The sequence below is a fragment of the Lucilia sericata genome, unplaced genomic scaffold (genome assembly GCF_015586225.1).
Source record: "Lucilia sericata isolate MDLA Ls3-8-SP2 unplaced genomic scaffold, ASM1558622v1 Contig001104F_arrow, whole genome shotgun sequence".
Classification (NCBI taxonomy): Eukaryota; Metazoa; Arthropoda; class Insecta; order Diptera; family Calliphoridae; genus Lucilia; species Lucilia sericata.
This window is the reverse complement of record NW_023995076.1, coordinates 22,146-40,894: the sequence shown is the minus strand read 5'-3', so window position 1 is coordinate 40,894 and position 18,749 is coordinate 22,146. Positions and strand designations below refer to the sequence as shown.

Genomic DNA, 18,749 nt, shown 5'->3' with positions numbered 1-18,749 from the left:
AATAAAATTGTGTACATTTAAGTCATATTTCGAAGGGGGCTTTGCATAGGGGCTAGGGTCAAATGAGGCCGCATCATCAAAAAATACATCAGGGTCATGAAGGCTAGTATAGAACTTGGTTTTGCAGCTTTTTGTCGAGTTACGAGTATATTGAACATAATAACCCTATTTGGGGGGTTCAGTTGTATGGGGGCAAGGTCAAATATTGGACCGATGTTATCCATTTTCAATAGGATCCGTCTCTAGTACAATAGAAGATCATGCAAAATTTCATTGAATTATCTTCAAAATTGCTGTAGTTTGATTACAAGGTTTACACGGACGGACGGACAGACGGACGGACATAGCTAAATCGACTCAGAAAATGATTCTGAGCCGATTGGTATACTTTAAGGTATAGGACCAATATTATTGTGTGTAACAAACCTCAGCACAAACCCAATATACCCTCCCCACTAAAGTGGTGTAAGGTATAAAAACGAAGTGAATAAATAAATTTATATGTGCTATGTGTATGGACTCATACCACTTTAAAAAATAAAAGGTTCAAATATGTATAAAATTAGCTCTGCGGAATTTTGTTTTGCATGAGTCAAAAATAAAATAAGATCGTAATTTTCAAATTAATGAAAATTATGGCTCAAAAAAAGAAAATAAAAACAGTTTTTTGAAACAAATCCCAATCCCGAAAAATCCCGGGATTTTTGGGATCGGGATTTCGGGATTGGCATCCCTAGTTTGAATAAAATCAAATTTCCCATTTTTACCCCTTTTGGTAATTTTTTTTCTCCCCATTAACGAAACAAAAATTCTATTCCAAAAAGTTGCAACATCGTAGTGGGAGCCCGTTATTATGTATTCATATGTATGTATAAGTTAAGAAACCAAAAACAATGTTTTATGGAAAAAGTACCAGAAATAGGTACAATTTTCACCCCTTAAACGTCCAAATATCCAAAAAGTACTAAATTCATATTTTTATTTTTTCGTCAAGTTATGAAGGAGTCAAAAATATTGTTTACTTACTTACATTTTTTAATCTTTTAGAGCTCACAAACAGGCCAAATCAATATTTTTAGTATTTAAACTTAAATACTTTTTCAATAAACAATTATTTTATTTTCAATAACAAAATTATATATATTTTATAACTTTTTAAAAAAAATTCAAACAAAAATGACAGAAGATCAAATAAAGAATTTGCAAAAACTGGCGCGAAAACATGCAACTGCGGGCAAAAAATTGCAGATTTTTCCTTCAAACAGATTTTGTTTGATGTCCCAAAAAATGGGACAAAATGTCGCTATTGCTGTTTTATAAGCATTGAAAGGTCCAACTTGAATTTGATGTTCCAATACTGCAGCTGAGTAACATTCCATTCCTGCGGATAACAAATCAATTGGCGATATAAAGCCTCATCGAACATTTTTAAATTTAAGTATGGCTCCTGAATTTCTTCCAACTTTTCATCTTGCTCTGCAATGACACAGTAAGAAACTCACATTGGCTCCAAGACTTCTTGCCGAGCTGGTTGGTGGTAAGCTTATATTACCCGGTGAAGTAAGCTTGTTATCCGAAGCCTGGCGATCCCATAGGCAATGGCATCTTGGACATTGATAGCTAATTAAAAAACAAAAACTCAATAAACCAAAATAAACTATTGCCACAACTTACGTGTTGGTGTTTTCTGGTCCTTGGATGTTTATAACCGCTGTTAAGAGTTCTTGCGGAGCTAGGCATACAATTTATTTTCCTTTTTTTATTGCAATTGGAATATTATTGCAACAACAGCAATGCTTCACAACACTTCGATAAACGATCAATTAGAAGATGTGTATGTATGTGTCTGCAGTTTATCCCGCCACTGTCCGGTATGATGACTTTTCGCGCCAAGAAAGTCTTCATACCAAGTCGTTATACAGTCCTGTGTATTTCTTATGTGTTTGATAACCTTAGAATTTCTATACGTCTTCATACCTTCATACACTTCATACAAAAATACAACCCTGTACCCCGTTTCTGTAACTTTTAGTGAGAAGTTCTCACATCGAGAAGTGTGAAACAAAAAATTCCATCGTTTCTCGATTTGTGAGTAAAAAGTGTTTCTGTAACTTAAAGTGAGAAGAGGCTACACGAATTACGTTTTTATTGGAAATTTCCAATAAAACAGCTGTCAAAAATAGAAAAATTAAAAGAAGAAAACCATTCGTAATTCAGCTCTGGGTGGAGGAAGATCGTCGTGCGTCGTTGCCATTATCGTTTAAGGGTGATCAGGCCGTCCTTTTTGCTCTGCCTTCGAGAGTTTTGCGTCTCAACAGCATTGGCCAATGTGTGACGTCAGATAACTGTACTGAGTTACAGTTTTTCTTGAGGTGCATATTTGGCCATGTGCATTCGTTTTGACTTAACCTAAGTTTTTAATTGGAACATATGAGCTAGTTTTTTCTAGCTAGAATTGGTGATGGCGTTGTATAATTTTAATTACTGGCCAAATAAATCTTAGTTTCGAATACTAAGTAACTTAAAGAACAAACAAACAAACAAACAAAAGAAGAAAACGAACAAATTTATAAACGAAGAATAAATAAACAAAAAATATAGAAATTAAATGAAAATTGTTCGAAAAATTATCCCACTAAATTCGCCCTTGCCAAATTCCAAATTTACGCCCACGTACTTTTTTAGCATTTGCTTCTGTACATACGAAATTCCTCGTATTTTCTAAAAATTAGTGAACAATATTTATTTTAATTTTAATTAATTATAAATATAACATTACTTTTTCATTATTTCATAGAATTCATGTTTAAATTAATTTTTTTTAATTAAAATTTTACTTTCCGCACCGTTTTAAAATGTGAGTTTTTTTGACAGTTCATGTGAGAAACTTCTCACAAAATTTTCTTACAGAAACACTTTTACTCACAAATTTCCAATAACTTACTTCAAAAAACATAAATGACAGATAGTTCTCACAAAATTTTCTTACAGAAACACTTGCATGTGAGAAATGATATTTTGTTTCAATTCACATTGTTTTTTCTTCAATTTCACTGTTTCATGCGAGAAACTTCTCGATGCGAGAGTTAAGGTACGTTCACACCTATGAAATATTTGCATAAAATATTTTTTCACTTGTTTGTTGTAAAACATATGAAATAAAAACAGAGTTGGTTTTATGTTCACATTGTGACAAAATATTTGCCGTTTTTTGTTTCATGAAACAGCTGTCAAATAGCTAAAAATATAAACAGAAAAAACTTGTTTGCCGCCCGTTCAGATTGAACAAAATATTTGTGTGAAATAATTGTTTAGTGAAATAGTAAACAAACAGAAATTTATTTGTTTGAAATGAATAATGAAGATACTTTTCTTCTTTTATGCTGTGGTGTTGTATCAGTAATTCTTTTGGAAGGGAAAAAAGAAAAACAAGAAAGAGTATGGGTTCGTGAGTGGGTGCGAAGGCGAAAAGAGGAAGGGTGTTGCGCAAAGTTGTTGAAAGAGCTTCGCTTGGAAACTCCAACACTGTATCACAACTTTTTAAGAATGAAGGCAAAAGATTTTGATTATTTGGCAAGTTTCTATGTTGTAATATAAATTCCTAATTACCTTTTAATAGCTTCCTTAGTTAAATCTAGTTAAGCCTCTAATAACGAAGCAGACTACAAGATTCCGGGAACCCATTTCTGCCACCGAACGTTTAGCGGTTACTCTTCGTTACTTGGCAACAGGTGAGAGTTTTAGATCTCTCCAGTTTGTATTTCGGATACCGTTTAATACAATCTCGGTTATAGTTCCAGGAGTTTGTAATGCAATTTACAATGTACTTCAGCCGGAATATTTAAAGGTACCATTAACTGACGGTTATTTGGAATACACTAATTTCTTTAATTATCAAAATATAGACACCATCAACCATCGAAGAATGGAAAGCTATATCTGAGGAGTTTTTGCATAAGTGGAATTTTCCCAATTGCATAGGAGCTTTAGACGGAAAGCACGTGGTTATGAAAGCACCAGCACATTCAGGAAGTATTTATTACAATTATAAAGGTAAAATGAATTCCTAAACAATAAAATATGACTTATTTAAATTCCTATCCGCTATTTTGTAAAGGCACACATAGCATAGTCCTAATGGGGATTTCGGATGCATCTTATAAATTCCTGTATATTGATGTTGGATCAAATGGTCGGATATCAGATGGTGGCGTTTTTCGCAAAAGTTCCTTCAATGAAGCTATGACCAATAATAAACTTAATTTGCCACCTTCTGAACCACTTCCATCTAGAAATATTCCGGTACCATATGTGCTTGTTGCTGATGATGCATTCGCTATCTCACCACACTTGTTAAAACCCTATAGCTTGCGAACATTAACGGCAACACAAAGAATTTATAATTATAGATTGTCAAGAGCGAGAAGGGTTATAGAAAATGCTTTCGGAATTCTATCTGCTCGTTTTAGAATATTACGAAGCGCAATAATGCTTGAACCCACGAAAGTACGCACAATAACTTGTGCTTGCTGTGCTCTGCACAATTTTTTGATGACCCAAAAAAAAACCGTATATTTCAATCCGAAATTGGTTGACCACTATTCCGAGGATGGCACTCTAATCCCTGGTGAATGGCGGAATGACATCGACCAAAATTTACCAAACCTCCGACCACACCGCTCATATGTTAATCAAGAAACCTCAGTAATTCGAGAAGAATTCTCCCAATATTTTATTGAAGAGGGAGAAGTTCCGTTTCAATATAAACATATATAAAAATTCTACAGAAAGACTGTTGGTTTTTTATATAGCTAATTCAGTTATTAATATTACCACGATAATAAAGAAAATTTATAAAAAAAAATATGATTTTCTTAATTTAAATTTCTAAATCGGTTATAAATTTCTACTTGTAAATAGTTTACAGAAAAAATCAAATAAATAATAATATTAAAACTATGATTCAGTCCAGTCTAGCCTATAACCAAGTCTAAAGTCTAGACTATAGACTACATTATAAACTAGTATATTCTATAGTCCAGCCTACAGACTATTCTAGCTTATAGTCTAGGCTATAGTCCAGTCTATAGTCTACAATATAGTCTAGTCTATAGTTTAGTTTATAAACTAGACTAGACAATAGTCTCGACTATATCAATACAAATCTATAGACTTGTCAATAATCTAGTCTATAGACTAGTCAATTGCCTAGATTATAGACTATAGTCAATAGTCTAGACTATAGACTAGACAATAGTCTAGACTATAGACTAGTCAATAGTGTAGACTGTAGGCTAGTCAATAGTGTAGACTGTAGGCTAATCAATAGTCTAGACTATAGACTAGACTAGTCAATTGCCTAGATTATAGACTACTAGCTATACCCAGTGTGCTTTGCTACCCTAAAAGCAATATATGTAAATAAAAAATCTTCTTAATAATTTTGAAGATTCTAACTGTAATGTTTTCCAGAGATACATTTGTTCCGAACGTAAATTAAGATTTTGATGTAATCGATGACAAATTAAAAAAAAATCTAATATTTTCCCAGATATACGAAATTTTTTATTTAATTCATATAGGAGGTGCCAAGACCCCATTGAAAGTCCGCCCGTTATTCTCTAAATGTTCACATTAATGTCAAAGATCTTCATGTAGAATTTGAAGATTCTAGCTCTAATAGTTTCTCAGATATACGAATTTTTCTATTTAATTCACATGGGAACTCACAGCCCCCAGATGAAAGTCCGCCCTTTTTTTCTCCAAAATGTTCATATGTATAATAAAGTTCTTCTTGCAATATTTGAAGAATCTTGTTCTATTAGTTTCCCAGATAAGCGAAATTTTGTATTTAATTCATATGTGAGGTGCCAAGCCCCCATTGAAAGTCCGCCCGTTATTCTCTGAATGTTCACATGAATGTAAAAGTTCTTCAATTAAAATTTGAAGATTCTAGCTCTAATAGTTTCTCAGATATAATAATTTTCCTATTTAATTTATATGGGGCCTCCAAGCCCCCCATGACGAAAGTCCGCTCTTTTTTCTCCAAAATGTTCAGATGAATACTTAAGTTCTTAGTGCAAAATTTGAAGAATTTAGTTCTATTAGTTTCCCAGATAAACCAATTTTTGTATTTTATTAATATGGGAGGTGCTGATCCCCTCATGGGTAGTCCGCCAATTTATTTCCCAAAATGTTTACATGGATGTTAAAGTTACTCGTGCAAATTTTTAATATTCTAACTATAATAGTTTCCAAGATAAACGAATTTTTGTATTAAATTTATATGGGAGGTGCCACGCCCCCTAATGCTAATCCGCCCACTTTTTGTCTTAAATAATTATATTGATACTAAAGTTGCTCCGACAAAATTTGAAGACTCTAACTATTATATTATCTCAGATATACTAATTTAATATTTTCTTAATATGGGCGTGGCACGTCGCCCACATGAAATTTCAACATAAAAAGTAGCCTATAGTTCCTTCCAGACATACAGGAAGAAACTGTGAAAATTTCAGGAAAATCGGTCCAGCCGTTTAGCAGTCTATAAAGCACAAACAAACAAACAAACTTACATACATACAAACACACTTTCATTTTTATATATATAGATAGTCAATAGTCTAGACTATAGACTAGTCTATAGTGTAGACTATAGACTAGTCAATAGTCTAGTCAATAGTGTAGACTGTAGTCTAGTCAATAGTGTAGACTGTAGGCTAGTCAATAGTCTAGACTATAGACTAGTCAATGGTCTAGACTATAGACTATATATATATATATATATAAATCAATAGGACATACTAGAATGGATTATATTAAAGAATCATAAACAATTTTTAAGTTTATAATATAATAACAACAATGTTTGTTTCATATAAATACAATAACAAAAATATGTAAATTTAATAACAAAAATAAACGAAATATAAACATTAACTATAATACATTATTTAATTTTTACTATTACTATTTTTTTCCTCATCCAGGCATTGAATAAAGAAAAGAGTAACCTTTTTTCTCACAGTCGCAGCTTCTGTGCTATTTAAAGTTTTTAACTCGCTTAGAATGTAATTAGCGAAAGACGTATTTGGGTCTGATGCATTTTCTTTACGCTCTTTCATTACATTAACCGCATCACGCATTGTTTCTGCAATTTGTGTTGCTGCCGATTGTTGATTTGAGGGTTGTGTGCGACGGGTAATTGTTGGGGTAGATAATGGTGGTGTTGACGTAGTGGGGGTGTCGCTATCAACTGGATATAAGTTACAAGTTTTTTGTTATTGAGGTACATATTTTTTTAAAATATACACTTACTATTATTATCGGTACCATGGGCAATATTTAAATTGGAAATTGTTGGTTGTGTTTGGTGATCCTCGGCTCGGCCTACGAAAGCCATAGCATTAAAATATTTCCATTTAGGCATTTCCATTGTGCCCTGTCCTGACTTTGTTTTAGAACGGGCGGCATACCCCCTATATTGAATTCGCAAATTTGTCCATTTGGTGGTTACATCCACTACCGAATATGCGGGTTCAAAGTTATCGGCAATATTTAGCCAGCCAATGTCGCGAATGGCTTTATTGTGGTATCCATCCATTGAGGCGTTCCACAAACAGGGCTCAGCCTCTACCAATGAAATTAATTTAAAAATATAATTTTCTTCCCAATCTTTAAAAGATTTTGGTTTTGTACGGGCTTTTTTGGCTACTGGTTCTTTAACATCCATGTCTGCAAAATTTTGCATATTCTATGATTTTTAATTCAACATAAAGTAAATTTTAATGCCTTTGAAATTTATTTAAGTATGTATTTCTTTTTTGTTTTTATTTAATTTAATTTAACTGTGCACAATTTTTTTTAATAAAAGTCAGCACAGCTGCTTGTTTACTTTTATTTTAATGTGGTCAATGCTATTTAAATATTAAATCGCTAAAAACTGCAAGTGCTTTTACAATATTATATTATTGGTTGTATATATTTAAGGAATTCATCAAGCGTTCTAATTCAGCTGATTTTAAGAGATTTTTTCAATACCTGGTAGTCTTTTTTCTTCTGACTACAGAGATGAAAAAAAAAAATCTGCACCCTCTTAGGGGCCGGGAGTTATGGACCTCCAAAGTTTTGATATATAATTGGATAATTCTTGATTACTAATTAACCGATATGGTCGATATGGGTATCATTGGAAAGGTCTTTGAAAGAACTTTCCATTGATGTATAAAATGATATATATCATTAACCCATTGAGAGCCAGAGTCAAATTTTATGTTTTTTCTTTTGAATTTTTTTTACAGATGTGCCGTTATCTCATAAATTTATCGACATAACGGTACCTCATCTCACATGAAATTTTGTAGACAACGTTTGGGGCTTTCCTATGATATATGTTTGAAAGCTATAACCCATGAAATGCAAGAGTTATGTTAGTTTGAAAATTAATATTTTTAGAAAATTTAAATTTTAATCATATTTAAGCAAACATCAACATTACCAATATGTTCGATATGGGTATCATTGGAAATGCCTTTGAAATAGCTTTCCATTGATGTATAATATGTATCATTAACCCATTGAGAGCCAGGGTCAAATTTTTTTTTTTTTTAATTTTGACTTTTTTAACAAAAAAATATATAGATATAAAAATACCTCATCTCACATGAAATTTTGTAGACAATATTTTGACATTTCCTATGATATACATATGTTTGAGAGCTATAATCCATGAAATGCAAAAGTTATGCAAGTTTAAACATTTTTGTCGTATGTAAGTGAAAATATTTAGTTTATTTATTATTTATTATTTCTATAAAATTAGTTAGAAATGTATGTCTTTTATTTAGTATTAGGTTATTTTAAAAATTAAAAAAAAATCGCTCAATTTTTTTAAAATAATTTTTCACTTTTTGGTGATATTGCTAGGATTTGTTATGACGCTTGATTTTTTAAAATAATGTTTCTCTTTTTGGTAAAATTGGTGAATTTTCTAAAATATGGCTCGATTTTTTTAAAATAATTTTTCATTTTTTAAAAATAGTTAAAGTTTTTAAAGTTTCCCCTAGCTAAAAGTGTAAAATATACATGTGCTAAAAATGTAAGAGTATGTATAAATATGAAAATTTAATGTGAGATGAGGTACGCTTATATCCATATATATTTGAGATAACGTTACTTTTGTAAAAAAGTCAAAAGAAAAAACATAAAATTTGAACTTGGCTCTCAATGGGTTAATGATATATGCCATACTATACATCAATTGAAAGGTATTTCAGAGACCTTTCCACTGACAGCCATATCGACCATATCGTTTAATCAGTAATCGAGATATATCCGATTATATATCAAAACTTTGGAGGCCCGTAACTCCCGGACCCTAATAGAGCGAAGAGTTTTTTTGCCTTTGTTATGTTACTATTATGTGGTATGTTTTAAAATCATCTGAATTAGAACGCTAGATTTATACCAAATATATATATAAATATATATATATACATATATATATATATATACTTTTTTAAACATTAAAAAATAAATTTTTCAAATCCAATAATTATTATAGGAAAAATTTTCAGTTTTTATTTATTTACTAGACAACACTCATTTTTTAGCCAAAATAACTCATAACAGCTGTTATTTAATGCTGTTTGTTCTTACATTTCACTTGCAAGACCAAACAATTATTTGCTGAAAATCGATGAAAATATTTTATGCATGGTGTTCACATTATGTTCACATTAATAACATATTTGATCACCGCCAAACAATTTTGTTTGTTACAAATCAGCTGTTTTTGTGTTTAATAATCAAAAATATTTGTTGTTCACATTAGTGCAAAGAAATATTTGTTAAAAATCGTCAAATATTTCATAAATGTGAACTTACCTTTACAGAAACGAGGCACTGTTTGACGACCTAGGAAACTCTAGTTTGTCAAACACAAAGTGTTTGAAGTAATATTACAAAGTAGTGTTTTTTTTTTTGCAAACAGCTGTTTAATTTTTATGTAAACATTTCCTATTGAATGTCAGCTTAAAACAAAAAGAAGCTTATTATTTTGACAGTTATAAATATTAAACATAACCTCAATATAAAATATAAAAAGTGAAGTCCCTCTTGTGCACTGTAATTTCATAAAAATTTACCAAATTGTGTAAATATAACTTTTGGCTTAAAATTGCATTAAATTAAAGTAATAAATTAAGTAAACATTATAGAGGAAGAGTGTAAATGCTTTGTAAATAATTATTGGTAGAAAATAATAAGAAAAAAATGCGTCTGGGTGCTGTTTTATATGTGTACAAAGGGGAATGGGGTCTTCCCTCCATAGATTTTGAGTGTTTGCGCGTACTGGTAAGGAAAAATAATATAATTTTCGTTTGTTTATTAACTAATAGCAGAAATAATAATATATTTTCTTTAAAACTTTTATTACAATAATAGTGCTTAGTGAAATTTACACGCTGTCCCGTGACAATAGAAACAAATTCCAATCCCCTGCGTTCCGGTGCCGGTAAATTACCCTATCTACAAATTGGCAATGAAAAATTCGTGGGCTATAGACAGATAAAAAAATTATTAGACAAAGAAGTGAGTATGCGTTGTTTAAAATAGACTTTTTGGGATGAATGAACGGCGTTGTTTTCTATTTTTAGGGTTATCCCATAGATGCCAAATTGAAACAGAAGGAAAAACACTTATCGGAATCATTTTCCAATTGGGTGTTTTCGCAACTGCATGCTTATTATCATTATTTTGTGTTTGGCGAACCTAATAATTTCGAGATAACCAGGTCGTTTTACGCCAAGAGAACACCGTTTCCATTTAACTTTTATTATCCGTCCTCGTATCAAAAGGAGGCCTATGATATTGTATATACTATGGGTGGTTTTGATATAGATGATAAACTGGAATTACATGAAGGAGACTATGTAAGTTTAAGCGGAAATATTTGTAAAGAAATTTTGTAATTATTTTTATATTTACTTTTTCCTTTTAGCTAACAAATAATGCCAAAAAGTGTATTAATGTTTTGTCAAAGCGTTTGGGACGCAATGTTTGGTTTTTCGGCGATCAATTTAGTGAATTCGATGCTATTGTATTTTCCTACTTGTCCATTCTATCAAAAATAACGCTACCTAATAATCCCATACAGAATCACATTAAAGGTTGTCAAAATCTGGTAAATTTCATAAATCGGATATCAAGGGACGTGTTTAAAAAGGAATCCTTTAATTCCATAAACACTAGTAAAGATGATGCCTCTCCCAATAATCCTATGTTAACCGCAACAGAACGTAAGTTCCTAGAATCGGAAAAGAAAACAAAAATACTAGCTGGTATAGCAGCGGTAGTAGCCATGTCTTCATTTGCCGCCATGAAAATTTTCTTTAAGAAGAAGGTATGTTAATTGAGATAGCACTATATATAATTTATTTTAACTATTATTTTATAACAGTTCTCCAACACTCAGGAATACTATGATGGTTTAAATTATGATGATGATGATGAGTTTGAAGAAGATGATATGGATTGAGGGTGTTAATTTAAAAGTAGGAAACAGAAAAAAACAGAACTGCCTTTTATTATTAGTTTTTGGTTATAACTTTTCGCCTTAATTATGCATTAATATCATTTATATATTATTGTAATACTTCCAAAAGAAATCCTATTTTATTCTATGATTTCTAGAAGTAATGTATGTAAATGTTCCAAAAATTATAATAATACCAAAAAAAGAGTCTTAAGATTTTCTTTGTTTTTAATGCTTCTTGGTAATATGCATGTTAGTAATGTTGTTGAAAAAAGTTTTTAGTTGCCATTTGAAAAATAGCATTACTAGCATTAAATTTTAATTATATATAGTATTTTTTCTCTTATTTTGATTTAATTGTTGGTTTGTTATACACACATTTATTTTTCGAAATAAAAACGATTCAAGTTATGTTAATTATTAAAATCTAAAATGAAATGTTTTTTCTTAATTACTTTATTTGAGAAATATTAAGTTGAAAGTTTAGCACCATTGGAAATCAGCTAAATTGTCCCTGCTATCTGGATCGAAAAATTGTTGTCCTTTTCAATTTCAATTTTTAATTTGAATTCGAAATTTATTAGTACTTTTAATTTTTTTTCTTGTTATTGTATATAATTTGTAATTTATACTTATCAACTAATCATACTTTTTGTGTGTGTTAGATCTTAAACTTTTAAAGCTTCTTGTAATTTTTTTCGTGCCACACTAACACGATCCTCTTGCCGTCGTATATCATCTTCAGATATGAGAATACCCTGCATCAAGGGCTGATCGGGATTGATGAAAGCTGTGGCGTTTTTTTGAAATTCAGTCTTAGTTGCAGTTTGTCCAGTAACGGGTGTATTGAGTACATGCAAAGCGGTGGCTAGTGATTGCATAACAGTCTGTTCATGAACATTGGGCCCCAAAGGTTTTAGACTTTTGGGCAATACAATATCATCGAATTGTTCGCCCGTTGCGTGACAAGCTCTCATGCATTCCAAACGTTTTTCCCAAAATAATTGCTTGGGTTTGTCTTGTTGTTGTTGTGCGCCTTGTTGTTTGGTGTCATTTTTTGTTTTACTATTTTCATGATTGCGTATAACGGTAACGGGTTGCTTAAATATGGAGGCAGTCTGACGTATGGGTGGCACCAAAGAGACATCTGTACGCATAGCACGACTGTTAGGAGTAGGGATATTAGTACGTTTAATGTTTTAATCGAAAATACAGCAAAATATTTGAACATTTAGTATAAAACTATAATTTAGCAAGTTACGAGAGAAATTAAGTTTTTCAAGAAAGTTGTTTGCAACTTAATAAATTATTGTTTGATGATATAAACTGCATGCATATATAATTGTTTTTTTTTTTTAATAATAAAGTGCAATACAAAGTACATACATTAAACAAATTTTCCTTATTTTTTACATAAAATTAAAAAAACTTTGATTTCAATATGCCAATTCGTTAATAAAGGTCAAGATGAATTTGGATTACATAAAATCCCTAATTTAATTGAAATGCCTAAAATTGCCAATTCGTTTGTTTATGGTAAATAGTAGTACATAAAAATATAGTTTGGATATCACTTGACAATGGCATGCAACACAGATTTGCCTGGTATTTATTTATGTTTGGTTTGTAGGCTCTACCTGAATTCTAATTGTTGCTGCTTGAGTGGCAAATTTGTTGAGGTTGTTGTCGTCGTGGTCATCGTTGTGCAAGAACTTAAAAGATTATGATGACTGGCTATTGAAGAGGAAGATGACAAGGCTGATGCTTGTGATCCCATTCTATGTTTACGCTTTAAATTATGACCCACCGAAGGATGATGTGATGGTATTATAGTAATACCACCACCCAAGGTTGGCAATGTAGCGCTACCAGCAACTGTCATGCTAGCACTGCTACCAGTGCTTCCACCAACACCCCCACCACTGCTACTACTGCTTACCACTGAGGTGATGGCAGGTAAACAGCGGTATAATGATATCGAGGGTGATGGTAGATGTTGAATAAATTTGCCTTTTTGAAAATCAAAACTGCTTATATCTATGGCATCTCCTAAATGACGTGCCAACTGTGGCTTACTATCAATACGTTTTCCAGTAGGACTATTGGCAATCGTCATCAACAGCAACATTTTATTTTGAAATTCGGCATATCGTTCAACGTTCAAACATCGTTTTATAATACAATAATCAGAATGTTTATAGAAAAATGTTTGGGGTGGAGTAAGGGTTAAAAAATGATGTGTAGGTAGTTCATATTTAAAATAAATAAAAGGGAAGGGGGGAATATTGTTGTGGTTGTTGTATGAAAGTGTTAAAATTGTGGGATATTTTTGTGTTCAAACGTGCGTTTTTAGTTATTTACTTTAATAAGCTTTAAATTTATTTCAATAAATTACTTACCTATAATAGTAGACATCAACTTTTCCCGCTGAGATTCCAGACTTTCGTAAAACTTCTTCTCTTTGCCATCCCTTGGGCAGGGCATTGCAGTCTACCTTTTTACGTTCTATGGAAATATTCGAGTTCATTTGCATGTTGTTTAATTATTTTCACACTTTTTAATTAATTTATGTTTTCCTTTATTGTTTTTTATAAAAAATTTCACTTGGTAATAACAAGAAGAAAAACAACAGCGTCCCAATTTTCCTGATAAAAACAAAAACACTTTTTATTTGACAACCAATGTTGGCAATTTAGTGATTTAGTCAAAGTGAAGACAAATTCTAGCGATATATTTGCTAAGTAAAACAGCCGAATAGTTTAAAGGTAACGGTAAATATATTTTAGTTAAAAGTAAATTTGGTAATTTTAGTGCCTTTTTAAGGTAAAATTGATTAATTTATGTTCCAATAGTCACTTTTAAAATATATATTTTCGGTTTTTATGAATTTTTAACAAAACGAAAATGTTCATCTTATTGCCATATCGCTAATTTACCATCACTGGCTAAAATCAAAAAACAAAAAAGTGATAGATAGAAAACTCTGCTGTCAAAAACATAACTCGAGGGAAACCCTACAAAAAAAACAAAAACAACTTTTATATTTGTGTTTTGTTTTTGTGAGATTTTTTGAGTTTTTTCATTCAAATTTCCACTACTTTTACTAGCGGTGGGCGATTTCTACCCAAAAGTAATTGATTGATAAAACTTTAAACATAATTAAGGGTAATTTTACTTTTTTCTCCAGCACTAAACACATGAATCATTTATCTTATCTATAATAAATAACTAACATTAAATGCACATAATTTTTGGTAAGTGAAAACTAAAACAAGTTTTTCCTGGTAATTGAACATGTTAGTGACCTCTAAAACTCCATATGAAAATTTTAAAAGGAAATAAACAACCTGTACAAATGAAAAAACTTTCTAATAGCAAAACATGTAATTTTAATACATTTCTTTGTACCCGGCAGCTTAACCTCTGGATCTCTAACTTATCTTTATTAATATGGCTGTTGCTTTCAACTGGGAAACTGCTTTATACATTGGTATAGCTATTTTGGCTCACATTTTCGTGTATTTATTTGTTACACGTAAACGTGCCAAGAGTATTGTGGGTAAACATGTTGTCATAACAGGAGGCAGTCGTGGCATAGGGCTATGTTTGGCTGTGGAATGTGCCCTAAAGGGTGCCAACGTTACGGTGATAGCACGCGATGAAAAAATGTTAAGTAAGTTTGCCTATTGTACATACTAAGTTTAAGAATAACTGTAAAAATATACGTGTTTTGCGTTTTTAATATAGAAACCCCGCCCAGTCTTAAAGAATGAAAACAATTTGTTAGAATTTTCGTTATAAAATTCACTAAAAATTACATTTACTGCAGACTAATTGCTTTTTTATTACTCTATCTTTAATCTAGAGGGTGCCGTTTCCCTTATGGGTGTTATACGCCAAAGACCCGAACAAAAATTCCAATATCGTTGCTTGGACTTGTCATCGAGTTATGATAATGTTGCCAAGTGTTTGGCCGAAATTGAAGAGGAATTTGACGATATTTATATGCTAATCAATTGTGCCGGTCTCGCTATATGTGGTGTTTTCGAAGAAGTCTCCGTTGCGGATGCCCGCAAACTAATGGATGTTAACTATTGGGGTACCTACAATTGTACTCGCTATGTTTTACACAAAATGAAGAGAAGTGGTGAGGGTATTATTGTGGTGACCGCATCTCAGGCTGCCTTATTTGGTATTTATGGTTATGGACCATATGCTGCTTCCAAATTTGCTTTACGTGGGCTAGCTGAAACTGTTGCCATGGAATCAAGGCATTTAGGTGTTTCTGTTACTTTGGCTCTACCAGCTGATACAAATACACCGGGATTTGAGAATGAGGAAAAGACTAAACCAAAGGAAACAAAAATTATTTCGGGTAGCGGTGGCTTAGCGCAACCCGATAATGTGGCGAAACAGATACTTAATGATGCTTTGGTAAGTGAAAAAAGAACAGACTTATTTTAGCTTAAATTATAGCATAGAGTTGGGTTATACCTTTCGACTTACTTCTTGCTTTCCTATTTTTCTTACAGAAAGGCAATTTTATATCCATACTGGGAGCTGAATCTTGGTTACTTACCCTGCTCGGCGGTGGTCTCTTCCGTTGGGGTGGATTTTTTCAAAATTTGTTCCATGCTCTGTTCTTGGGTCCTTTGCGTATAATTGGGTGTTTATTGCATTTACACTTTGAACGTATTATTGAAAACTGTGCCAAGGAAAAAACTGCCTAAAGAAATTAAAACTTAAACCAAACATAAAATTCCAGTAACTTATTTTGAAAAAATAATATGCAAAACTATATTTTTTAAATATTTATTACAAACTATGATAAACTAGTAAAGTTATAAGAAAACATTTCATTTTTATATACATAGTAACATTTTTCATCTAAACATTATTTTCGTTACATTTCTCTCTACCAAAAAGCACAAAGAAACAAAATTAATTTATTTTCGTAGCCAAAGAGCTTGTTTTATATAAATAAATTTTTAATAAACTGTTTGTATTTTTAACTAATTATATGTACATGTTTTTTAAATCTTTGACTTTAATATACAAGGTAAGAAAAAATTATCTTACAATTAGCTATTTCTTACTAAATATTATCAAAATTCTTTAATATGAATTGTCTGTGAGTAACTATCATCTTGTTTTGTGTATTCAACGGAAGCCAAAAAATACTACATTATGATTTTCTCAATATCTTATTAATTGGTTATGTTTTTATTTTAAATATCTTTAGATAAGAATAAAAGTACAAATGTTTGTTACTTATTAAGCTGAATATTGTTGGAAAGAAAATTAATTTTGTGGGAGTCATTAGCGCAGTTTCAAAATAATATTTGAATCATGCAGATGTCAATGTATTGCACAATTTTCTTCATTTTTGTAACATATTTTAATTGTATTGAGACTGCTCAGTATCGTATTGTTAATGGTAAAAATGCCAATATAGAGGATTTTCCATATCAAGTAAGTTAATCATCTTTTATCTTAATCCTTATCAGGAAAAATAAGTTGTCAAAGTTTAGCGAAAAATTAAAAAGTGAGGATGTCTTTTTAAGACGTACTAATTAATACAAACATATTAAAGGAGGGAAAAAATATATTTTTAACTTCCTAGATTTTCAATGTTGATTTTTCCATTTAAGCTTTCCCTGAGACGCCAAACTATACACATCTGCGGTGCCGCTATACTTAACGGACAATGGGCCATAACAGCAGCCCATTGTGTTCATGGTATAGAACATATACCCAGTTATATAACGCTACGCATGGGCAGTCGTTGGCGTTCCCGTGAAGGTGTTATTTTAACCGTTAAACAAATACACTCTCATCCCAGTTATAATCCAGACAATATGAATTTTGATGTATCGTTGATGCGAGTGCGAGAGAATGCTTTCGATCGTTATGATTTACCAGTTCGGTCGATTAAACTACCACAATTATCCACAAAGATAGAAGATAATGTAGCAGCAACTGTTTCAGGTTGGGGTTATCAAAGTTCAGGGGATCATTTACTATCGTCGGAACTGAAATATGCCATCGTTTATACGGTTAATCAACAGAAATGTCATGAAAGTTTGTATTCTCATGGCGGTATAACAAATGCGTAAGAAGTCTGCTTTCTTGTACTAAAAAAAATATTATCCGTTTGCTATTAAGTTTCTACCTCTTTTTATGTATATATGTATTCTTATGCACTTTATATTTTCAGCATGTTCTGTGCTGCTGCCCGTAATACGGATGCCTGTCAAGGAGACAGTGGTGGACCCATTACAATAAATGGTATACTCGTGGGCGTGGTGTCATGGGGAGTTGGTTGTGCCGATCCATATTATCCTGGAGTTTATACCCGATTAGCCTATGCACCAATACGTTTCTGGATCAAGTTATTAACTAAATTGTAATACATTTATGTTTGTTGAAATATTTGTACAATTTAAGAAATATTCAAAATGAAAAAAATACGATTTTTTATTTATAAGTTACGGTAAACTATCTTTCTCTCGCAAATCTGTCTGGCAGCACTTTCACATAAAATTTCCATCAATATGATTTTAATTCTATCACATCATGTTTCTAGATTTAATATTTAAAAGAATTCAAAAATTAAAGTACCAAAAAATTCACCCTTATAGATTCTGATTACATCAGGATATATGTCTGATTTTATGTTTCTAGATTCAATATTGTATAAAAACCAAAAGGTACCATTTAAAGAACGAAAAAGTACCACAAATCCCTTCCTACAGATTTTCATTCACTTAGGAATCTGAATGTTGAGACGTAATTCAGGTCTGAGTTGGGGAACAACTCTCGCGTCATCGCCATTATTTCTTAAGGACAATCAGGCTTGTGTTTGTTGCCAAGCTTTCGACAGAGTTACGTCTCACTCGCACCAATTGAGTGTATTACTCCGTATAACTGTTAATTGTGTCTTCTTACTTATAACTTAAGTTTAATTGGCCAATAACACTCAGTTAAACTAAGATAATAAGTAACGTTAATGTTTACTGAAAAACACAAAACATATATTAAACTAGGTTTAACCAAAGAATGTAGATTATCTTTATCTGAAAAACCCGCCCTAAGTTATGCGTTGTTTGCATTAATTGCGTGCTTTCGTTTTACTTACCGCCTTTGAGGTTATGTTTGATTTAATTGGTGGAGACCAAATAATACTTTTGATTAAGTAATTGTTCGGGGCTCC

General features: G+C 31.6%; 6 protein-coding genes across 9 annotated transcripts; 4 read left to right on the top strand and 2 right to left on the bottom strand.

Moving 5' to 3' along the window:
• The first annotated feature begins 3,104 nt into the window (after positions 1 to 3,104).
• LOC119610025 lies at positions 3,105 to 5,046 on the top strand. 2 transcript variants are annotated; one of them, XM_037965098.1, is made up of 5 exons: positions 3,105 to 3,573; positions 3,629 to 3,731; positions 3,795 to 3,847; positions 3,906 to 4,053; positions 4,118 to 5,046. In XM_037965098.1, the coding sequence occupies exons 1-5, from the start codon at positions 3,352 to 3,354 to the stop codon at positions 4,774 to 4,776; spliced, it is 1,185 nt and encodes a 394-aa protein (XP_037821026.1). In that variant the 5' UTR covers positions 3,105 to 3,351; the 3' UTR covers positions 4,777 to 5,046. The 2 variants fall into 2 exon arrangements, with proteins under 2 accessions (XP_037821026.1, XP_037821025.1); XM_037965097.1 differs by having other exon boundaries at positions 3,629 to 3,847; positions 4,118 to 5,041.
• Positions 5,047 to 6,885: 1,839 nt separating this feature from the next.
• LOC119610027 lies at positions 6,886 to 7,958 on the bottom strand. The gene is made up of 2 exons (XM_037965099.1): positions 7,321 to 7,958; positions 6,886 to 7,258 (listed from the first exon to the last, which is right to left on the bottom strand). The coding sequence occupies exons 1-2, from the start codon at positions 7,751 to 7,753 to the stop codon at positions 6,957 to 6,959; spliced, it is 735 nt and encodes a 244-aa protein (XP_037821027.1). The 5' UTR covers positions 7,754 to 7,958; the 3' UTR covers positions 6,886 to 6,956.
• Positions 7,959 to 10,049: 2,091 nt separating this feature from the next.
• Positions 10,050 to 11,567, top strand: LOC119610023 (metaxin-1 homolog). Its single transcript, XM_037965095.1, has 5 exons — positions 10,050 to 10,356; positions 10,447 to 10,593; positions 10,659 to 10,934; positions 11,003 to 11,404; positions 11,462 to 11,567. The coding sequence occupies exons 1-5, from the start codon at positions 10,276 to 10,278 to the stop codon at positions 11,537 to 11,539; spliced, it is 984 nt and encodes a 327-aa protein (XP_037821023.1). The 5' UTR covers positions 10,050 to 10,275; the 3' UTR covers positions 11,540 to 11,567.
• Positions 11,568 to 11,774: 207 nt separating this feature from the next.
• LOC119610022 (methyl-CpG-binding domain protein 2) lies at positions 11,775 to 14,213 on the bottom strand. 2 transcript variants are annotated; one of them, XM_037965093.1, is made up of 2 exons: positions 13,174 to 13,912; positions 11,775 to 12,700 (listed from the first exon to the last, which is right to left on the bottom strand). In XM_037965093.1, exons 1-2 carry the CDS (start codon positions 13,662 to 13,664, stop codon positions 12,205 to 12,207), a joined length of 987 nt encoding a protein of 328 aa, XP_037821021.1. In that variant the 5' UTR covers positions 13,665 to 13,912; the 3' UTR covers positions 11,775 to 12,204. The 2 variants fall into 2 exon arrangements, with proteins under 2 accessions (XP_037821021.1, XP_037821022.1); XM_037965094.1 differs by lacking the exon at positions 13,174 to 13,912 and adding an exon at positions 13,936 to 14,213 and having other exon boundaries at positions 11,801 to 12,700.
• A 348-nt stretch (positions 14,214 to 14,561) lies between these two features.
• LOC119610013 (3-ketodihydrosphingosine reductase) lies at positions 14,562 to 16,555 on the top strand. Of its 2 annotated transcripts, none has more exons than XM_037965076.1 (4): positions 14,562 to 14,701; positions 14,952 to 15,209; positions 15,402 to 15,970; positions 16,069 to 16,555. In XM_037965076.1, exons 2-4 carry the CDS (start codon positions 14,987 to 14,989, stop codon positions 16,264 to 16,266), a joined length of 990 nt encoding a protein of 329 aa, XP_037821004.1. In that variant the 5' UTR covers positions 14,562 to 14,701; positions 14,952 to 14,986; the 3' UTR covers positions 16,267 to 16,555. The 2 variants fall into 2 exon arrangements, with proteins under 2 accessions (XP_037821004.1, XP_037821006.1); XM_037965078.1 differs by having other exon boundaries at positions 14,612 to 14,790.
• On the top strand, positions 16,556 to 18,029 carry LOC119610014 (trypsin beta-like). The gene is made up of 3 exons (XM_037965079.1): positions 16,556 to 17,008; positions 17,188 to 17,648; positions 17,754 to 18,029. The coding sequence occupies exons 1-3, from the start codon at positions 16,886 to 16,888 to the stop codon at positions 17,944 to 17,946; spliced, it is 777 nt and encodes a 258-aa protein (XP_037821007.1). The 5' UTR covers positions 16,556 to 16,885; the 3' UTR covers positions 17,947 to 18,029.
• The last annotated feature ends 720 nt before the right edge of the window (positions 18,030 to 18,749 follow it).